General features: G+C 43.2%; 1 protein-coding gene across 1 annotated transcript in view; it reads right to left on the bottom strand.

The window, feature by feature from the left end:
* ARHGAP18 (Rho GTPase activating protein 18) overlaps positions 1-18,607 on the bottom strand; it is a 172,801-nt gene extending 154,194 nt beyond the window's left edge. Inside the window, 1 exon segment of the mRNA XM_039911183.1 lies at positions 18,143-18,607. Within this exon segment, the coding sequence (XP_039767117.1) occupies positions 18,143-18,576 (434 nt within the window). The 5' untranslated portion in view covers positions 18,577-18,607.
* Between the last annotated feature and the right edge of the window lie 202 nt (positions 18,608-18,809).

The raw sequence follows: 18,809 nt of genomic DNA, 5'->3' as shown, positions 1-18,809 counted from the left end.
CACATGAAACAAAAACTTCTCACTCTAGGCTTCAAGGCTCTCCATCACCTCGCCCCCTTCTACCTCTCCTCCCTTCTCTCTTTCTACTGCCCATCCCGCACACTCCGCTCCTCCGCCACCCACCTTCTCACCATCCCCCGTTCTTGCCTATCCCGCCGTCGACCCCTGACCCACCCCTGGCCCATGTCTTCCCACTCTCCTGGAATGCCCTCCTTCCTCACTTCCGCTAAACTAATTCTCTTCCCCTCTTCAAAGCCCTACTGACAGCTCACCTCCTCCAAGAAGCCTTCCCAGACTGAGCTTCCCCTTCTCCCTCCGCTCCCTCTGCTGCTCCTCTACCCCCCCTTCACCTTCCCTCAGCTAAGCCCCCATTTCCCTCCCTTTCCCTCTGCTCCTCCCCCTCTCCCTTCCCCTCCCCTCAGCACTGTGGTCGTCCACTCAATTGTATATATTTTTTATTACCCTATTTATTTTTTAATGAGATGTACATCACCTTGATTCTATTTTTTGCTATTGTTTTTGTCTGTCTCCCCCGATTAGACTGTAAGCCCATCAATGGGCAGGGATTGTCTCTATCTGTTGCCAATTTGTACATTCCAAGCGCTTAGTACAGTGCTCTGCACATAGTAAGCACTCAATAAATACTATTGAATGAGTGAATGGCATTGCTTACTGGACTCCCTACAGAAGTTTGCAGATTCTGTAACCATGGGGTCTTCATCCTGTTCTTCATTTATCTTTTCATAATGCCTCCAGGGGGAGCACAATAAATACCTATGATTGATTCCCTGCTTCTAGATTTTCCCTTCATTGGGTGCCCTGGGACCTACTCACCTACATGGGCCTGGAGATGGGTCTTTTAAAAAATAAATTGAATCAAATATTTTTAAAAGAAACAAAATAGAGTTAGTAGACTTATGTTTGCTTCATCATAGCCAATCAGAGCTATCATGTAGATACTTCCTTTTGATTCTGCACGAGGGGTGGAGGAAATTTTTTAACCCTGAACTCTTCTCCTTCCTACTTGGACTGTGAGCCTCCTGTGGGCCAGGGATTGCGTCTGACCCGTTTAAGTAATATCTATTCCTTTGCTTAGAACAGTGCTTGACACATAGTAAGTGCTTAATGGGAAGCAATGTGGGCGAGTGGAACAAGGATAGGCCTGTGAGTCAGAGGACCTGAGTTCTAATGCTGACTCCACCACTTGTCTACTGTATCATTTAACTTTTCTGAGCCTCAGCTACTTCATATGTAGGATGGTGATTAACAATGTTAGTCTCGTGTGGGACATGGAGTGTTCCCAACCTGATTAGCGTGTATCTACCCCAATGCTTAGTACAGTGGCCTGACACATAGTATAAACACTTAAAAAATACAATAATAATAATATTAGAACCATCCATACTGCAGACAGGTTTCCCAATCCAATCCAAGCCAAGTGGCATCATTTCCTAGAGGAAATCTCTCTTTAGGAAGGAAAGGGGTCAGTGTCATTACCTCTCAGACTTTATCACACTCCTTAATTACCCTATTTTACTACAGAATGAACATTATCCATATACTTATCTTTGGCCTACAGAGCTATTTAACTATATATCAACACCTCACAGAGTTTTCAATAACAACTTCCTTACAGTGACTACTATTAGCATTGTACACACACCTTTGAAAGGAAGCTAGGGTTCCATTCAAACAATGGATATCACACATTGTGTTACTTTGGAAAAAAGCAAATAGAAGTTAAAAATTAATAGAATGAGGAGTTCTATCTAAGACTGTGATGAGAGGCAGGTGATCTATTAGCAAGACATATGCGGGGTCTCAGACCCAAAACTGTCTGGATCACTTGACTAAGGGGCCAGTGGCAGAAAAATGTTCTCACAAAATTTTGCAGGTGATTTTAGTATGTTATGTTAAGTTTGCAGACAGCTTGAAGTAATGACATGTGGAACTTGGTGGGGGCCCTTTTGGTTCCTCGTCAAGGCAGCAACATACTCGAGAGGTATATTGGGTAATCTTCTATATACAGATGGCAGTTGAAGCCATGGAAGTAAAAATTCAGGGGAGTGGGTTTAGATGAAGAAGAGGAGGAGACCAAGAACTGAGCCTCGAGGGACTCCCTAAAGTAAGGGGGTGGAGATGGAAGAGGAGCTGGTCAAGTGTCCAGAGAGACAGGAGGAAATCCAGGAGAAGACAGTGAAGCCAAGGTTAGATAGTGTTTCTGGAAAGTGGGTTGTCCACACTGTTGAAGGCAATTGAAGGGTCAAGAAGGAATAGGATGGAGTAGAGGCTATTGGAGTAGACCAGAAAGTGACCTTAGAGAGGGCAGAAGCCAGATCATCAGGGAAAGGGGTCAAGGAGCAAATTGGAAAGGAAGGAGGCAGCAGGTGTAGACAACAACTACACTTTACTTAGATCCACTTCCCAATGGCTATTTGACTTCATATACTTAATATTCTTAATATAGAAGCAGCATGGTGTAGTAGATAGAGCATGGAGCCTGGGAGTCAAAGTCATGGGTTCTAATTCTGGCTCTGCCACTTGTCTGTCTGTGACCTTAGGCAAGTCTCTTTATTTCTCTGTGCTTCAGTTCTCTCATTTGTAAAACGGGGATTGAGACTGAGCGCCCCACATGGGACAGGGACTGTGTCCAGCCCACTTTGCTTGTATCCACCCTAGCACTTAGAACAGTGCCTATCACATAGTGTCTAACAAATTCCATCATCATCATGTACCACTACTAGCCAGTCTCACACTGGTTGTGTATCAATTATGGCCAAAGGATTCATTTATCCAAAACCAGTAAGCCCTCAATAAATATGATTGATTGATGAGGGAACAGCTTGATCCTTGTAAATTGATCTAAGGGCCATTACCAAGGATGATCTAAAAAGCTTCCTTTAAGATTGATCCTTCATCTGACCTTTGGAAGTTTTCCAGAGAAAAACTTACCTCTTAAATATTGGCTATAATAAGAGGATGCGTTCGATGATTATTCAAGGAGAAAAATATTCTTCCATCTCATGATTCACATCACATCTCTTCTTTCCTGGAAGCCCATCTCTCCCAGCGTTACCCAACGCCATCCAGTTACCTTGGAAGAACCAATTAGTAGTGAAGATATTTCTCAGCAGCCCCAGATTGGTTACACACTCTGAGGCTCTGCCTTTCCAGAATTTTTGCTATGAATAATCACCTTCAAAATGTGATGATTTTCTCATTAAGTGCTCATTAATTTCATTGTGAAAGTGCATTAGGGATGCATCACTGCACTCAGAAGAGTTTGTTCCAAAATGTGATGTTATGAGTATGTACTCATGTCCCATAAACACTTCAGCATGAATTATAGCCAGTAGGGAAAAATCTACCCCCTTAGAGACTCAATTTTGCAAAATTTTTAGTTTATCCTTTGACCTATATTATGCATAAAATCTCACCTATCACTGAAAAAGCAAAATTCCTGAGTTTTCGGGAAAGTACCAATAATTAAAGTGGCATAGAATTACATTCTCTGCCTTCATTTTAAACAGGTTTTAAGTCAACAGAAAATGTCTCTAATAAGTACTCAGGATAATAGTTCCACATTTGAGTTCTGATTTTATTTGTAAAATACACCACCCTTTTAAAAACTCTTACAATGGCTCCTGCTTCTCAATATGAATTTGCTAACTGTTGGACTGAGTTTTCAGTATCTTCTTATCAAGGATAACTTGTTAGTTTAGCATGTAAATCTGAGCTAATTTGCTTAGTGAAATGAAAGTTCAAAATTAATGATGGACTTTGATTAGAGGTTAAAGTAGCATTTAAATATTTTCAGATTTATGCTAATTTGATGCTAAACTATTTACATGTTCAGTCTCTATATGATCTGGCTAAAAAAAGAGCTACTGTTCATCTATATTAGTACCACACTAGTTGAAGTCTATCAACCTGTCACAAGACTTCAAGGACAGAAGGGTTTGGGGGAGATTATAGATGGATGAGAGCTTCTAAACATTAGCTTCCAGGCTCTCCACAGACTGGTGCCATTTTATCTAGCTTCTCTTTCCCTTCACACCCCATCCCATTCTCATTTATGTTCCTTGCTACCCCTAAGCAAGCCCTTCCTCTCTAGCTCAGTTCTGACCTCTGATATATTACTTTTCCCCAATTTGGATAACCTTTCCCCCTCAGCTTTACTAAACATGCCCCTCCCTCCATTAAAGCTTTCCCCAAAAGTATTTCTTTCATCCAGGAGAAATCTCCTGACCCACCCCCACTCACAAAAAGGCAAAATGCAAAAATAACCCACACCTTTCTGATCATTCCACTTCAGTCTTTTTAATCCACTGATTTATGCATTTATATATATCTTTTTAGGTTAGGTAGTGTTTATACATGGATTTTTCTCCCCATCTTGACTTTAAGACTATAAACTGCTTCTATTGTGCTATGCTTCCATTCTAAAATCAAATATTTGTCTCAAAAATCATTTTCTAGCCTCAGCTGTATCTCCACATGGTTGTCTAAGAAACCTCAGAATGTCCCTAAAGAAAATAATCCCACACCGTGTACAGCTATTGAATTTGTTGTGTGACCTTGGGCAAGTCTATTAACTCCATGACTTAGTTTCCCCATTTGTAAAATAGGGAATCAATACTTGTTCTTTTTTCTATTTGGACTGTGAGCCTCATAATAATAATGTTGGTATTTGTTAAGCGCTTACTATGTGCAGAGCACTGTTCTAAGTGCTGATGTAGATACAGGGTAATCAGGTTGTCCCACGTGAGGCTCACAGTTAATCCCCATTTTATAGATGAGGTAACTGAGGCACAGAGAAGTTAAGTGACTTGCCCACAGTCATACAGCTGGCAAGTGGCATGAGACAGGGACTGTGTCTGACCTGATTATCCTAAGTTACCCTGCCACTTAGTTCTGTGACTGACACATAAGCACTTAAATACCACAGTTATTATTCCTGAGCCCAACTTTGTACCAAACACTGAACTCAGCGCAAGGGAAAGTTACAAGAATAATATTTTCAGCCAGGAATAGAAAGGAGGGACTGATGAGTTCTTGTTCAATCATGCCAGAATGAATTATTCTAGAACTTTCTACTAGATTTAGTGATGAGCTTCCATCTGCATTACTTCAGGAAGGGGGCTAAAACACCAGATCCAGGAGGGATTGCATTGCCTGCGCCTGGCCCCCTAATTCCCCAACCCCCAACAAACACTGGAATGACCAAATAAGAAGATTTTGTCCTGATGCAGAGTTGGTCTTCAGAGCCCAAGTTGCAGCATGTCCTAGTGGAATAGAACTCGGGCCTGGGAATCAGAAGGACCTGAGTTCTAATTCTGATGTGTGACCTTTATCAAGTCACTTTGCTTTTCAGTGCCCCAGTGACCTCATCTGTAAAATGGGGATTAAGACTGTGAACCCAATATAGGGCTGGGACTGTGTCCAAACTGATTAGCTTGTATCTACCCCAGTGCTTAGCAGCATGGCTCGGTGGAAAGAGCCTGGGCTTTGGAGTCAGAGGTCATGGGTTCGACTCCCGGCTCTGCCACTTGTCAGCTGTGCGACTGTGGGCAAGTCACAACTTCTCTGTGCCTCAGTTACCTCATCTGTAAAATGGGGATTAACTGTAAGCCTCACATGGGACAACCTGATTACCCTGTATCTACCCCAGCGCTTAGAACAATGCTCTGCACATAGTAAGCGCTTAACAAATACCAACATTATTATTATTAGTGCCTGGAACATTTAAAACGCTTAAAGAATACCATAAAACAACAACAACAAAAAAAACCAACAACTGAGTCAACTATCTGAGCTGGCATGGCTCCCATCAGGGCACAGGGGCCACTCCAAAGGTGTGAGTTGGGAAGGGTGGCAGCCCACCACAACAGCCCTGTCTTGGGGAGCAGTGGGACTCCCATGGTGCCCAACAGGTTAGACGAGAGCATTCTTCACCCCGTCCCAGGAGCAAAAGGGTGACTTGGGCCCATCCTCAGGGGCAGACTCCTTCGTCAGTTTCTCCCCCATCCTACGCAATGCCCAATTTTTACTTTCATCCCTGCTTTCACTAAACTCCTAACCTACAGGGAGCTCATAATATGAAGTTGGTGAGGGAAAGAGTGGAGAAAGAATGAGGGAAACTGGTGAGACAAAGGCTCAAGGTATAATGACTGCAGCACTTTACTGTTTAAGGAACCTTTTTCAGGTTCCTTAGCACTCCAGAGGATACTCCTAGCCAAACCTTTCCCATTTTCCAATCATCATAGATAATTTCTTAGTAAAGGGCAAGTGCTTAGTACAATGCTCTGCACACAGTAAGTGCTCAATAAATATGATTGAATGAATGAATGAAGAGGCTCTTCTTCCAAGCACCAAGTTGTTGAATTCAGTAAGGAAAGAATAGTAAATCAATCCAAGCAGTCATCACTTTCAACAGTACCACCTGGCCAATAATTTCCTCCAGTAGATTGTAAGCTCCTAGAGAACAGAGATCACATCTACAAACTCTATTGTACTATTAGGGAAGCAGCGTGGCTCAGTGGAAAGAGCACGGGCTTTGGAGTCAGGGCTCATGAGTTCGAATCCCAGCTCTGCCACTTGTCGGCTGTGTGACTGTGGGCAAGTCTAACTTCTCTGTGCCTCAGTTCCCTCATCTGTAAAATGGGGATTAAGACTGTGAGCCCCACGTGGGACAACCTGATTCCCCTATGTCTACCCCAGCGCTTAGAACAGTGCTCGGCACATAGTAAGCGCTTAACAAATACCAACATTATTACTATTACTTTCCCAAGCGCTTAGCACAGTGCTCTGAACTTAGAAAGTGCTCAGTAAATGCCATTGATTGATGTGGAAATCACTGCACTAGGGCAAGGGACACTCAGAAGAAGTACTAGATGTGATTCCTGCCCTCAAAGCAATCAGAATAATCAATAGTATTGAGTGCTTATTGTGTGCATTTGGGAGAGTTCAATAAAACAGAGTTGGTAAATATGTTCCCTGCCCTTCAGCAAGCTTACAGTCTAGAGAAATGATGGATAAGTAAACCATGAGATAACCAACTGCTATATTTTACTCTCTCAAGTGCTTACTTCAGTGCTCTGCACACAGTGTGTTCAATAAATAGAGAAGCAGTGTGGCTCAGTGGAAAGAGCCCAGGCTTGGGAGTCTGAGGTCATGGTTCGAATCCCGGATCTGCCACTTGTCAGCTGTGTGACTGTGAGCAAGTCACTTCACTTCTCTGGGCATTAGTTACCTCATCTGTAAAATGGGGATTAACTGTGAGCCTCACGTAGGACAACTTGATTACCCTGTATCTACCCCAGCGCTTAGAACAGGGCTCTGCACATAGTAAGTGCTTAACAAATACCAACATTATTATTATTATTAATAAATATGATTGATGTAAATGGATCAATAACAGATGAATGAGGAAGTTTCCAGGCTAGGATGACAGATGAGGTCAGGTCTGAAACTTCATGACTGAGAACCTGCACAGAGGAGTTGATCCTAGAGTAGTGGCTTGTATGGTGTCACATACTCTTATCCCTACCAATTACATTACATAAGAGTACTGGGAGAATACCATTAATGAGATGTTTGGGAAGATGGAGATGAAATTCTTAAGACCTTTATTTCCCACAATTTACATGAAATAATGACTTGAACTAGCTATCCTTACTGTGACACATACCTACCAAGCTATAGATCCCAGTATGCACAATTCATTAAGAAATCCCAAATCCCCCTACAAGCCTTCCCTGATTAGTTCCCAGTATCCTAAGTCATGCAAACCTATCTTCTCTAGCATTTATAAACTTATTTATAGCCATCTTCATTACTTTTATACATGTTTATTCATTTGTAAATTCAAAAATATATTTTGACTACTCAGTTTTTTGTACTTGTCTTTCCATGTATAGTATCAATCCATTGTGGGCAAGGACAATGTTGCTTTTTGGTTTAGTGCTTCCCTAGTACGGTGCCTAATTCCCTGTGGGAGCTCAATAAATACCATAATGAGTATCGGAATGATAATGCAACAACTGAGCCTTTATATTATACTCCTCTTTTGATAGAGAAAATATCTTCCTTAAGTGCCATTCTTTAAGACCACATTTGCGAAATATCAACTTTATGGGTTGGAAGAGAATCACCAGGGATCCAATCCAGAAGTGGGACAAATATTGATGTCTTTATTTGTACTGATGTCTATCTCCTCCATTCTAGACTGTGAGCTCATTGTGGGCAGGGTTTCTCTTTATCACTTTATTGTACTTTCCCAAGTGCATAGTACATTGCTCTGCAGACAGTAAGCGCTCAATAAATACAACTGAATGAATGACAAAGGAAACCTTTGAGAGGTATCTACTTCCAGAGAGGAGTTAAGTTTCTACAAGCTGGTGATTGGGACCCTGGAAGATTCGAGAACAAAGGCCAAGGGACAATTTCAACTCTGCAATAAAAACATCTCACTTTCCAATTTAGAATGCTGAATGATGGCATTTTCTGCAAAGACTAAAAAGAGCCAGGTTGACACTTGCATAAGTCAGCTACTTTATGAGTGAGCCCCTCCATGTTTTGGGACATTATGCTGGCTAAGCCTCCTGACAAATCTCATATTTTCATATTTAATGACAGTTGTCATCAGGAAGATTTACTGGAACACTAGTATCTTACTGCGTCTTAAGAGCTTGATGGCTACTGGGTTCAATGGATGTATCAGTGTGATCACTGCAGAGACCTGGAACAAATTACAGTCTATGAGGGTAGCTTTTTTGGGGGTTTTGGGTTTTTTTGGTTTGGTTTTTTTTAAAAACTTTGGGAGTTTTGGTCTCAGATCTGGGTTCACTCATTTACCACTTCATATTTTTTGTCCCTGGTGAACAAACTAAATGAAACATTCTATGCTCTTACTCTTGGTTTATAAAATTTGGCAGAGGAGGGGAATTGCAAGTGTTGATGCTAGCTGCCAAAACTTTTGTTTTTTGGTATGAACTATTTCCATTTCTTTGGATCTTGATTGTTCTCTGGCTGAAGCCTCAGCTGCAGAATGTGGTGAATAACAATAAGCAAAAGGAAGATACAAACAGTACGCAGAGTTATATGGGAGAAGAAAAAAGCATTCTGGATAACAAGGCCTTTGAATTGTTTCTCAAAGAAAAAAAAACCCCTCAACAAATGCCTGTTTCTTTCTCCAGGGGAAGAGACAGAAAGATGCACAGCTGTGATATACAAAAGAAGTGAGGGAGATTGATTCGGGTAGCCATTTTATAGGCCGCCCTTACTTATTCAAAACTTTCTAAAAGAGGCTGAGGATGAATCTCACAATCCAAGTTCCTCTCTGTCCCTCACCATCAAATCTCACAGTACCCCAATGGAAAAGGGATTAAGAGGAGAGAAAAGAAGACTTCTCTAAACACGATTGAGTACTTTTGGTGCTGCAATTATACATGTCAAGTGATACAGTCTCACTCAGTGAATTTGATTAGAATAGTTTTAGCTGTCTGTGACCTTTGAAACAATTAGAGTGCTCCATCTTCTGTCTCTTGATGAGCCAGTTTCTCTAATCGATTCAGTGCACTTTGCCTATTAGAGTGAGAAAAATATTTTATTCAATTCCACTGCTGGGTGAGTTACTGGAACCAAAGACATAGGGCTGCTCACATTAAATTCAATCAATTGTACTTACTGAGCACTTACTGAGTGCAGACCTCTCTAAGCTCTTGCAAGGGTACACTGTTACAGAGTCGGTAGGCACATTCCCTGCCCACAAGGGGTTTATAGTCCAGAGGGGAAGAATTCATAATGGGTAATTTCACTTTTGTTTTGAGAACTTCTCTAGAAAGTGTGGGGAAGACAGGAGCCAGGACAGACACCTGGAGGGGAACACAAAAGCTTAGCAGCTTGCTAATCTATGACTCTCTCCACAAATGATAGGCTTCCAGAATGTTCAGTTTCTTCCAATTCAAACACTGGACTATGATCTGTCCTTCCCAACCTCTCCCATTGTTTCCCCAGGAAAATCTGCCTGTGAGGTCCCCATGCCTGCTCCTCTGTCCCTGGCCCCAAAGGAGTCGGAGAGGGGAGAGAGGTAGGTTCACCCAGATGTCCCCTGTGGACAAGTCAAGGAGATAGAAGAGTTTCCACCAATCGTACCAGTTAGACTATAAGTTCCTTGAGGTTAGGGATCATATCTAACAATTTGACTGCTCTCTCCCAAGTACTTAATAAATGCATTGATTATTATTTAGTGGGAACTGAGCAGCTTCTTGCTTGATCCAAACCAGACCAGCCCACCGTGAATTTTACCAATAGACCACTCCAAACTGGATTCCGAATAGAGTCACATCCGGGGCCAGAAGGGTGACATCAGAGATTGCTTCCCTGAAATCTCCCAAGTGCTTATTAGAGTGTTCTGCACACAGTAAATGTTCAATAAATATGATCAACTGAATCATGGGATTCATTTTCCCAGAAGTTTTAAATGCATGTGTTGTTTTCCCATACGAAATTCTACAGGTATTTAAAAAGTAAACTGTACAAGTATCCCCATCCTCCATTATTCCTATAGACTTTTCTGAGTCCTTGCAACTGAATTTCATTCCCCTCCATTGTTTCCCAACCTATTCTCACCCTGATACCAGAGTCCCTCCATCCTCAGTAGTCAGACACCAGAATCCCAGTTCTGAGCTTCATTTGGCCTGGCTCTTGGCTGCTTTAATGTCTAGCCCACAGCACCACGTTCTTCAGTCTCTTCAGTTGCTCCCCGAGTGCACAGGGGCTCCAGCAGCCAACATTCGTGCAGCCCTCCCTATCTCCTCTCCCACCCTTCTGGTGGCAAGGGGGACTAACCACAGCCACTAACTCTCCCCATGTTGCTACAGGTTAGCTGGGAGAAAGGTCAGTTTCTCCCAGATTAGCTAGGAGAAAGGACTCTACAGGTGTAAGACTGAGCTCTTCTCTCCCAAACCCTCTCCCTGACTCTCCTGTCACCGTGGACGGCACTACCATCCTTCCTGTCTCACAGGCCCGCAACCTTGGTGTCATCCTTGACTCCACTCTATCATTCACCCCACACATCCACTCCATCACCAAAACCTGCCAGTCTCATCTTCACAACATCATCAAGATCAGCCCTTTCCTCTACATCCAAACCGTGACCTTTTTAGTACAATCACTCATTATATCCATACTGGATTACATCAGCATCCTTTCTGATCTCCCAACCTGCTGTCTCTCCCACACTTCAGTCTGTACTTCACTCTGCTGCCCAGATTATCTTTCTACAGAAACGCTCTGGGCATATCACCCCCCCTTCCCAAAAATCTCCAGTGGTTGCCTATCAACCTTCGTATAAGGCAAAAACTCCTCACAATTGGCTTCAAAGCTCTCCATCACTTTGCCCCCTCCTACCTCACCTCCCTTCTCTCCTACAGCCCAGCCCACACGCTGTGCTCCTCTGTTGCTAACCTCCTCACTGTGCCTCGATCTTGCCTGTCCTGCTTTCGGCCCCTGGCCCATGTCCTACCTCTGGCCTGGAATGCCCTCCCTCCTCACATCTGCCAAACTAGCTCACTTCCCCCCTTCAAAGCCCTACTGAGAGCTCACCTGCTGTAGGAGGCCTTTCTACTTTGAGTCGCTCTTTTACAATCAATTCATGTTCACTCCCTTGGGGTGTTTGTGTCCTATGGTTTTAACCACAACCTACATGCAGTTGATGCCCAAATATGCCTCTGAGCCTGTTGTGGGCAGGAATGTATCCATTGCTATATTGTACTCTCCCATGTATTTAATACAGTATTTGGCACACAGTGAGCACTCAATAAATACAATTGAATAAATACACCTCTGCCTGGTGTTGACCTCTCAGCTCCTTGGACTGTGTCCAACTCTTAAATTGTACCCTCCCAAGCACTTAGAACAGTCCTATGCACACAGGAAGTGCTCAACAAATCAATTACTTCCTGCCTCCAGAACATCTCTACAAGCACATCAAACTCAAATGATTCAAAACATCTCCTCTTCCAAGGCCTCATCTCCATCTATCACAGTTAACAACTTCACATCATCCCCATAGCTAAAGCCTGAAATCTTGACATTATCTTTGTTATCCTCCCAATCTTTCCACCCCCAGATTCAGTCTATCACTAAATACTTTCAGTTTGGGGGAGGGTTTTTTTAAATGATTTTGGTGTGTTTACTATGTGCCAGGCACTGTAGTAAGCACTGGGGTAGATACAAGCTAATCAGGTTGGACCCAATATATGTCAAGTGGGGCTTTACACTCAATCTACATTTGACAGATGAAGGAACTGAGGCACAATGAAGTTAAGTGACTTGCCCAAGGTCATACAGCAGGCATCTGACAGAGCTGGGATTAGTACTTTCTCCACAGTGTTTCCTGAATCTGTGCCTTCCTCTCCAAATAGCCATCATTGGGGTTCAGGAACTTGTCATATGAAGTGTCCTCATCTGTAAAATGGGAATTTAATAGCCCCTCTGTTCCCTCCCACTTTGTGAGCCCCATGTGGGACAGAAATCGTGCCCAATCTGATGATCTTGTATATGCCCCATTTCTTGGCACACAAATCACCACCTTGACTACTGTATCAACCTCCTTGATATTCCTGTTTCTAAACCTCCCCTCTCCAATCCATACTTTGCCCTATGCCCACATCTTTTTTCTAAAGCATTGTTCTCCACACATATTCTCACTCCTCAATGAAAGAAACCGTCTAATGATTGCCCATTGCTTCATCATGCCAAAACTCTCTACCATCAGCTTTAAGGCACTCAATTAGCTCTCTCTCACCACTATACCCAACTCCCATGCTTCATTCCTCTCAAACTAACCCATGGCCTAGTGGGAAGAGCACAAGCCTGGGAGTCAAAAGACCTGGGATTACATCCCCGCTCTTCCACTTGCATAAGAAATGACCACTGGGACTATCAACAATTTTGTGTTGAGTAGCTTCTTTGTAATCACTCTGAAAGGAATTACAAGAGAGAATAAGAGGAGACCTCTGCCCTCCAGGAGTTCTCTCTCTAATGGGGAAGAAAAGCCAAACAGACAGATGCACAAGGGGCTATATAACAGAAACATACACATCAACTTTTAAATATGTGCATAAATGCTTACAACCAATGGAAAACCATGACCTTAGAATAACTATTCCACCTCCCCTAAAACACCATTCAACTAACTGAGGGAGGGAAAGCTATTGACCATGAAGGGAAGTCATTCACTTTCAGAGGTTCCTGTGTGATGTAAACCTGCCTTTGGGTAGTCCTAGGGGTGGGGAGGAACTCATATAGAGTTTGATGATGGCAATTTCTGATCCTCAGATTTTGCCAGCATGCTAGCTTGCAAACTGAATGGTTCAAACCATAGGCATAATGGGGGTTAACTGACTAGACCATATGTGCAAAACTAGCTGGGTGCTGTGTATTTATTGTGAATGGAAGTAAAAATGTAACAGACTCCTTACCATTGACTTTAAAGCACTCAATCACCTTGCCCCCTCCTACCTCACCTCACTACTCTCCTATTACAACCCAGCCTGCATACTTCGTTCCTCTAATACCAACCTACTCACCATACCTCGATCTTGTGAATCTTGCCGCTGCCCTCTCTTCCACATCCTGTCACTTGCCTGGAATTCCCTCCCTCTTCATATGACTGAAAAAGTACAGAGCCTTATTTGAAGGCACATCTCCTCCTAGAGGCCTTCCCTGCCTAAACCCTCACTTCCTCTTCTCCTGCTCCCCCTTCTGTGTCACCCTGATTTGCCCCTGTGTACATAACCATAACTTATTTATATCAATGTCATCTCCCCCCATTTAGTCTGTAAACTCACTGTGAGCAGGGAATGTTTCTGCTGTACTGCACTCTCTCAAGCACGAGAAGCAGCGTGGCTTAGTGGAAAGAGCACGGGCTTTGGAGTCAGAGGTCTTGGGTTCGAATCCCAGCTCTTCCACTCGTCAGCTGTGACTGTGGGCAAGTCACTTCACTTCTCTGTGCCTCAGTTACCTCGTCTGTAAAATGGGGATTAAGACTGTGAGCCCCACGTGGGACAACCTGATTCCCCTGTGTCTACCCCAGCTCTTAGAACAGTGCTCTGTACATAGTAAGCACTTAAATACCAACATTATTTACTTACTACAGTGCTTTGCACGTAGTAAGTGCTCAATGTTATTGTCTTATGCTGTCCAGTCTTCTCTGACCTAGAGAGACCATGGACACATCTCTCCCAGAACACCCCATCTCCACCTGCTATTGTTCTGGTGGTGTATCCACTGAGTTTTCTTGGTAAAAATACTCAAGTGGTTTACCATTGCCTCCTTTCATGCAGTAAACTTGAGTCTCCACCCTCAACTGTCTCCCATGTCGCTGCTACCCATCACAGGTGAATTTTGACTCATAGCAGATTGCCTTCCACTCATTAGTTACTGCCCAAGATAGGAATGGGTAGGCTTCTGCTTGACTCTGCGTCTCCTAAGTTGAGACTGGAAGAGTACTGGAAACTCTCCAGATATGACTGAGATAGGGGTAAATGCTCAATAAATAGGATTAATTGACTGATGAGGACCTGAATTCTGATATGGATCTACTAGTTGCCTACCGTGTGACTTTGGGCAACTTATTTCACTCCTCTGTGCCTCAGTTTCCTCATCTATAAAATGGGAATTCAGTGCCTATTTTCCCACCACCTTGAACTGTGAGCCCTATGTGAGACAGAAACTGTCTGAACTGATGAACTTGTACCTGCCCCCATGCCTAGAGCAGTGCTTGACAGATAGTAAGTGTTTACTAAATTCAGTAACAATGAGGAAGAGAAGGTTTATCCCACAACCCCCTGGAGAGCATTCTAAACCAGTTGAATTTTGAGAATGTTTGCCTACATTGATGCAGTGAGAGCAGGGATTCCTTAAGGAGGGCTTCAAGTGTCAGATGCAGGGACCCATTCTCCCCTTATAGGGCAGGTTCACACACAGATCCATCACTGTAGATGGCACCGCTATCCTTCCTGTCTCACAAGCCCATAACCTTGACGTTATCCTTGACCCTCTTTCAACCCACATATTCAGTCTGTCACCAAATCCTGTAAGACCCACCTTCACAACATCGCTAGTATTTGCCCTTTCTGCTCCATCCATACTGCTAACACACTAATACAATCACTCATCACTCAAGAGGCTCCTGTCTCTTCCCACTCCAGTCCATACTTCACTCTGCTGCCTGGATCATTTTTCTACAAAAACGTTCTGTAAACATCTCCTTGCTCCTCAAAATATGCTAGTGGTTGCCCCATCCATTTCTGTGTCACACAAAAACTCCTCTCCATTGGTTTTAAAGCACTCCATCACCTTGCCCCCTCCTACCTCAGCTTGCTTCTCTTCTTCTATGACCCAGCTCGCACACTTCACTCTTCTAGTGCTAACCTCCTCACTGTGCTGCGATCTCACCTGTCTCACCACCAACCCCTAGCCCATGCCCTCCCTCCTCTAATCCAACAGACAACCACTCCCTCTCACTTCAAAAGGCACATCTCCTCCAAGAGGCCTTCCCAGACTAAGTCCCACTTAATAATGATATAATAATAATAATAATGGAATTTGTTAAGCACTTACTATGTGCCAAGCACTGTTCCAAGCACTAGGGTAGATAAAGGTAATCAGGTTGTCCCACATAATAATAATAATGTTGGTATTTGTTAAGCGCTTACTATGTGCAGAGCACTGTTCTAAGCGCTGGGGTAGACACAGGGGAATCAGGTTGTCCCACGTGGGGCTCACAGTCTTAATCCCAATTTTAGAGATAAGGTAACTGAGGCAGAGAAGCAGCGTGGCTCAGTGGAAAGAGCACGGGCTTTGGAGTCAGAGGTCACGGGTTCAAATCCCAGCTAGGCCATTTGTCAGCTGTGTGACTATGGGCAAGTCACTTAACTTCTCGGTGCCTCAGTTACCTCATCTGTAAAATGGGGATGAAGACTGTGAGCCCCACATGGGACAACCTGATTCCCCTGTGTCTACCCCAGCGCTTAGAACAGTGCTCGGCACATAGTAAGCGCTTAACAAATACCAACATTATCATTAACATTATTTAGAGAAGTTAAAAGTGACTTACCCAAAGTCACATTGCTGAAAAGTGGCAGAGCCAGGATTAGAACCCATGACATCTGACTCCCAGGCCCGTGCTCTTTCCACTAAGCCATGCTTCTTCTCTCCCACTTCATCTCCCACTTCCTCCTGTTGCCCTGACTGCTCCCTTTGCTCTCCCCGGCCCAGCTCCAAAGCACTTATGTACATATCTATCATTTGATTTATCCCTTTACTCTTCCTCCCTCCCAGCCTCAAAGCTAATTCTGTGGATTTATACTGATACCTATTTACTTGTATTGATATCTGCCTCCCCCACTCTAGATTGTGAGCTTGTCGTGGGCAGGGATTGTCTCTCTTTATTGTTGTATGGTACTTTCCCAAGTGCTTAGTACAATGCTCTGCACACAGTAAATTATCAGTAAATACAACTGAATAAATAGCAGTCCCAAGAGGGCATGTCCTATAAACACCCCCTACCAGTCACTATATATCATTTTAATTTGGCTTCTTCCTGAAGGCAGGGAAAGGATCTTTCTTCATCATACCCCATCATTTCTCAAACAATAGGCATGAATATATCTTGTATCAAACGTGGTTTTGATTTCCCAGTGAAATTTCACCTATCAAGTGTCACTGTTGGAAAGTCATTTTACACACCCATTTGCATGCTTTAGCACTTCTAATGCTCATCGTAAAGTGAATTTATGGAGAAAAATTAATCTTTCCCATTAAAAGGGATGTCCCTTTAAAAATGAAGTGAAATAACCTTTTCTAAAAGTATGTCATCTTCTAAAGAATCTACTCTCTACCAAACCAGATATTTCCATTTTATCGTCCCTCTTCCTTAAAGAATGTAACATACTGTGATAGTTTCATGGTTATCGATTATTCTAAGTCACTAGATTTGATATTGGATATATTGTTTGAAATATGCCAAAATGTATTACTATCATTATCTTGAGTTTAATACAGCTACTACAGTTAGGTTGTTAGGTTAGGTTAACTTACAATTTCTAAGTTATGACCATACTTAATTTTATATTAACTTGACTTTCTCAAAACATGGTTTTACTACTTCTTCTGTACATGTTAGTTAGCTGTTGCAATAGGAGGTTTATAAAAACAGCAGTTTGACTTCCCCTCTTGATTACTAAATTTACTCTTTTTTTTAAGTACACAAATAGCAAGAGAACCTCTTTTTTGACAGTTTAACACTACAGGTATAGCTTTCGTAGCCGTTTGGACACAAGTACTCTTTAAAATACCAGCTGTGTAAACTATTTCTTTGGGTTTTCCTTCAGGTATCTGTATTCAGTATTTGTTTTCCTTCGCCACCAAATAGACACTTATGTAGCAGTTACTGACTTTAACTTGTGCGATCCCACATTTTGCATTTCCTCTAATCAAAGGAAAAGGAACCGGTAAAAAATATATGGCAAAGCACTATAAGGTTTTTTTTAGCGCCTTTAATTAAAAAATAAAGCTAGGCACGTAGTTTGCATTAGAGATTTAACAGCACAAAAACAAGTTTATCTAAAATGATCATTTAAATGAAATGTCTAATGACATGTCAGGGGTTATAAAGCTTTTGTTTTAATAGCATGAATCATTCTCTCCCTTTTCTGCCTTCGAGAAGGTAGGATTATTTAATAACGTGGATCCACTGAGCAGTTCTTTTGACTATTTATCTGTGACATTTTTGCTGTGCAGCACCTTTTCCCCGGGATTTCTTAGTCGCTGCCAATCAAGAAAATCAGCCCCCTTATCCACAATTAAAAGCGAAGGAAGGCGACACGGCAGCAACATCACCAGATGCAGACCAGTGGTCGAAATGCACGGACACTACACACACGGGACTTCCCAGATCCTTACTCATTAAAGATTAAGCCAGCATCCCGAGCCTATTGTCTCTGGACCCTTCATTTATTCAATTCATTCAATCGTATTTATTGAGCGCTTACTATGTACTAAGCGCTTGGAATGACCAACAAACTCCAGCCCCAGGTAGGATCTTGTGAAAGAGAAACAGAAGCTCACTTACCTGAGATGAAGGTAGTGTACCAACCTGGTTACTACCGTCACCATCCTCCCAGGCTCAGGAGCAGAGCGTGCCAGGGCCACTGAGTCACAAGATGAGCAAGGGGGTGATGCTGATTTCTCAACAACTTCTCTCGGGGGGGAATTTCGGGCTGGTCCCCCCTTCCTTCCTCTCTCCCTTCCCCTTCCAAGAACAGAATGGTTAAAGGCTGAGAAGTAAAAGAAGCACCAGACGCTAGTCTGATCTCCACTGCTGGAAGGAGACAGGAGCAGAGGAGTTAATGCAGAAGGAGACACCGTTTCCAAGGACCAAGCAGCGACAGCTGATCTGAAGTGGAGGCTGCTGCAGACCAGGGGAGATTTAACCTTCCAGGGGCAGGATCCTGCTGGTGCAGGGAGGAGAAACCCCCTCCTCCCCGGCTGCCTCCTCTTGGCCATCCACGTGCACCGGCTGCAGAGTAGATTCAGCTGGCGTTTCTGAAGCGTTGCCATGGGATGGACTGCACCTTTCCAAAGTTGGAGCAAATAGAGGGAGAGCCGGGAAGCACGGGCACGTGTGCCCACAGGGGCAGGGGAAAAAAAAAAAGCTGGGCAGCCTCTGAGGCTCCAAAGGGACCTTAATTTGTGCCTCTCCCCCCCCTCCCCCCGCCCCCGGGGCACGTAGGAAAGGC

Source organism: Ornithorhynchus anatinus, chromosome 2 (genome assembly GCF_004115215.2).
Source record: "Ornithorhynchus anatinus isolate Pmale09 chromosome 2, mOrnAna1.pri.v4, whole genome shotgun sequence".
Taxonomy (NCBI): domain Eukaryota; kingdom Metazoa; phylum Chordata; class Mammalia; order Monotremata; family Ornithorhynchidae; genus Ornithorhynchus; species Ornithorhynchus anatinus.
Note: the sequence above shows the minus strand (reverse complement) of the source record. Positions and strands in the feature narration are given on the sequence as shown.